The 3727-nt window shown below is 39.1% G+C and overlaps 1 protein-coding gene across 1 annotated transcript; it reads right to left on the bottom strand.

The window, feature by feature from the left end:
* Positions 1-1635: 1635 nt before the first annotated feature.
* Positions 1636-3524, bottom strand: LOC111236405 (heme-binding protein 2-like). The gene is made up of 4 exons (XM_022765116.1): positions 3383-3524; positions 3170-3296; positions 2366-2534; positions 1636-2032 (listed from the first exon to the last, which is right to left on the bottom strand). Exons 1-4 carry the CDS (start codon positions 3503-3505, stop codon positions 1861-1863), a joined length of 591 nt encoding a protein of 196 aa, XP_022620837.1. The 5' UTR covers positions 3506-3524; the 3' UTR covers positions 1636-1860.
* Between the last annotated feature and the right edge of the window lie 203 nt (positions 3525-3727).

Below are 3727 nucleotides of genomic sequence, written 5' to 3'. Positions count from 1 at the left end.
TGATTCAAGTGTTCCTTTAATTTTTTTTGAGTAGTGTATTTCTATGTATCTGTATTTCTATGTATATGTATGTTTCTTTATCTGTATGAATCTGTAGTTATATGTATCTGTATATATCTGCATGTATCTCTGTGTATCTGTAAGTCTGTATCTGTATGTATATGTATCTATATGTATCTGTATGTTTGTCTATGTATATGTATATGTATATCTGTATCTGCATGTATCTGTGTCTGCATCAGTATGTATCTTTATCTGTACCTGTATCTGTATGTACCTCAATGTCTATATCTGTGTGCATATGTATCTGTCTGTATCTGTATCGGTATGTCTGTATCTGTATGTATCTGTATGATGTATGATCTGTATGATGGCTTACAGCTGAAACATGCTCGCTGTGAGACTGCTGAATGCTTTTGCATAAACCAGTCTAACCTGTGAAGAACACAGTCGTCACATTTTTGTGAGAGAAATCTTTGTTCAGTCAGGAAGATGGAGGGCCAACCTGAACTGTTCAACATGGCTTTAACCACACAGTCAAACAAGATAAAGTCTTTATTATCTGAGCTGAAGACGTGTGAATTTTTAAATTTACAGCAGATCTGTTTGGAGCATTATCAGACAACAAGTATCATCACCAGAGTAAAATGTTTGCTGGTAAACAGCTGGTAATCAGTTGTAGATCAGTGTCTGTAAAACTAATGAGACTGTTGATCTGTAAAGCTTCATACATTTTCAAACAAGTTATTATTCATGGCTGAATAAATGTCATTCAGCTTCAGTCAGGTCTACAGCACCATCTGGTGTTAAATATCCGACATCACATGCCAACTGAGCCTGGCTGCACTACAATCTATTTTTCTTCATCTGGAAAAGTTTTTTGTGTTCAATTTTCTAATAAACATAAAGGTCCTTTGTGGCAAAAAAAAAGAAACAAAAACTGCTCCCTCCTGTTGTCCACACAAAAAGTTAAGTTTAAACCTAAACTAAATAAATGACTCTTGTTGAGACTCTGCTCTTGATTGATGCATCTTATGTACAGACTGAAGGTTTCTTTACACTGTGATACAGTGACCTAGAGATCTAACCTTTAACCTAGAGATCAGTGTTTGGCTCATCACTTTTACATATATGTCTATAACTTTATATTCTCACAATAAGATCCAGTAACTGAAATAAAAATTCACAAATAAGATTTCTGAGATGAACTTCCCTCTGAAATAGTATGTTAGGACACCAATAATGACAGTGTGGCAGCTGCACAGCAATACAGCCATGTATCAGGTGCATAGTTGTAGCTATGTAAACAGAACAACTGAAACATGCTCGCTGTGAGACTGCTGAATTCTTTTGCACAAACCAGTCTAACCAGTCAAGAAAACAGTCGTCACATTTTTGTGAGACATTGAATCATCGCCAAAGTAAAAAGTATCTGCTGGTAAAAACCACAACATTCCTGCAACCGGTTTCTATCACACAACAGTGGAATCCAACCATGTCTGACTGCTGGCCACACATCAGTGACAGTGATGTCCCAGCCTTCATTTCACCAACACTGCCGTAGAATACAGAGTTTGCCAGCTACATTTAACTTTCTAACAAAACAGGATTCAGAGAAAACACAGTGACACACTCTTCTTAAAGTGAGATTTTATAGAAATTCAAGCTTATTTTTCATTTTAAAGATTTGTTGAATACAAAGCTTCAAATATCTACACATGTAGAACTTCTCACATTTCTTAGAAGTAAAAGTTGAACTAATTCAAACTTTCTAATAAAACAGTGGAACTTGCTTCAGAGGATACAGAAAAAAACAGTGATCATATGATGAACTGGTTCAGGTGATGATGTGTGCTGTCGTCAGGCAGGGTAGATCCAGATCTCATTGTGGTGAGTAATAGATAAATAGGAGTCATAGCCAGCTCCAGTATAAGTGTGGGGATCAAAGGTTTTCCCAGCTTTGTCCAAAGCTTCTTGGAGCATCTTCGCGTTGGTTTCACCGCTGCTGATACTTGGTGTTCCTGCAAATATCCTTTAATATGACAAGGAAACAATGACATAATAACAGTAGAACCACAGTTAGTGTCAGATGACATCAAAACCATTATTCACTGAGAGATCTGAGCTGGTGTGTCCACTCCCTCTGTCTCTATGTTTCCGATGTTACAGGACATTCTGGTAGATATGTCTAACCAGTGGCTGGTGTCTGGTGGCTGGTTAGTTTCATACAATCTGTAATCCCCCTCCTGGGGCTGACTCCCCCACCCCCACCTCACCTCACCTCACTTATGCATTTTCTTCATGGGTAGATTTTATCAAAAACATAGAGACATTGATCTGAGAGATAATTGTAGCCACTGGTCACCTGACGTAGACGGTGGCCTCAGGTCTACTCTGCACTGTGACTGATGGATCAGTGTTTTCAGGCTTTGTCGTACCCGGCGGAACAAACCAGGACATTGACAGATCAGGACCGTTCTCACCCTCTGAGACAGTGATCAGTGCCGGCCAGGTGTTAGTGGGGATCTCATTACCTGAGAGAGACCAACATGAAACAACACAGTGCTGAGGAGCTGTACACAACTATACAACACTAAAAGAAGACTAAAGATGTTTTCAGAAAACCACACAGTAGTTTGTCTTGCAACTGTTACAAAACCTGTAAGAAATTAAAGAGTTTCTCAAAAGTTGTGCACATTCAAAGATTTCTTTGAATTGAAGTCAGACTATACTTTATGTTTTTCAGATTTCCTGGGGACAAAACCTTTTTAAAGATTTGATGAATTCAAAGCTTTAAACTTCTAAACCTGAAGAACTTTCAGCACATTTCTTAGTAGTAAAAGTTGAACTAATTCAGAGATTTCTCTGACACAACACAACTGTAATACTACCTGACACTGAAATAAAGTGTAGTTTTGAGCTTCTCACACCTATTTGTGTGTAAATTGGTGTACTACAACAGTACTTTATTTGTGTGGATTGTTAATTAATAATTTTCTGTATGTCTCCATTTAATCAAGTCTTGATTGATTTGCTTCAGTGGAGACACAGGGACAAGAACAGTGTTATTATCCCAGTTTTACTTATTTAACATGAGTTATATGTTCACATTACCTATTAGCATCACCAAACCACTGCAAAGTGAAACTGGTTCTGGACCCTGACGTACCTGCTTCCTTCTGTCTCTGGCAGTAATGCTTCAGTCTGGAGTAAGCAGCCATCACGTCACTGTCCTCAGGGCTGTCTACCTTGGTGGTGATCCAGTCAGTGGCAACATACAGACGCTCCTCAAAACCCTGTACAAAGCAGAACCACAGAGCTGTCTCTCCATATAGAACAGGAGCAGACCACTGACCAGAGTGTGGATGGCTCTGAAACGTACCTGATGTGAACCAACCACCTGGTACTGAGGACATTGTTGCTGATGACAGAAGTCTGGAGCCTCCCAGCCTCTGCAGGACCACACCAGGACCAGAACTATGAGCACGGACAGAGACTGTTCCATTCTCCTCACACCTGCTGCTTCAGGCTGAATGATGTCATAGCTCCAGTTACATGTTAATCAGGTCACACACATGCCCACATTGTTCCTCCTCCAGGAAGCAGAACGAGGAGTTCACTTTATCACAGTCACTACTGCACATAGTTTAACACAGGTCTTTATGGAAAAACATAGATATATGACAAATGTTTGAGATGTTATGTATACATTATATGTATACATAAT

Source organism: Seriola dumerili, unplaced genomic scaffold (genome assembly GCF_002260705.1).
Source record: "Seriola dumerili isolate Sdu_G_001 unplaced genomic scaffold, Sdu_1.0 BDQW01000665.1, whole genome shotgun sequence".
NCBI classification, from domain to species: Eukaryota; Metazoa; Chordata; class Actinopteri; order Carangiformes; family Carangidae; genus Seriola; species Seriola dumerili.
Note: the sequence above shows the minus strand (reverse complement) of the source record. Positions and strands in the feature narration are given on the sequence as shown.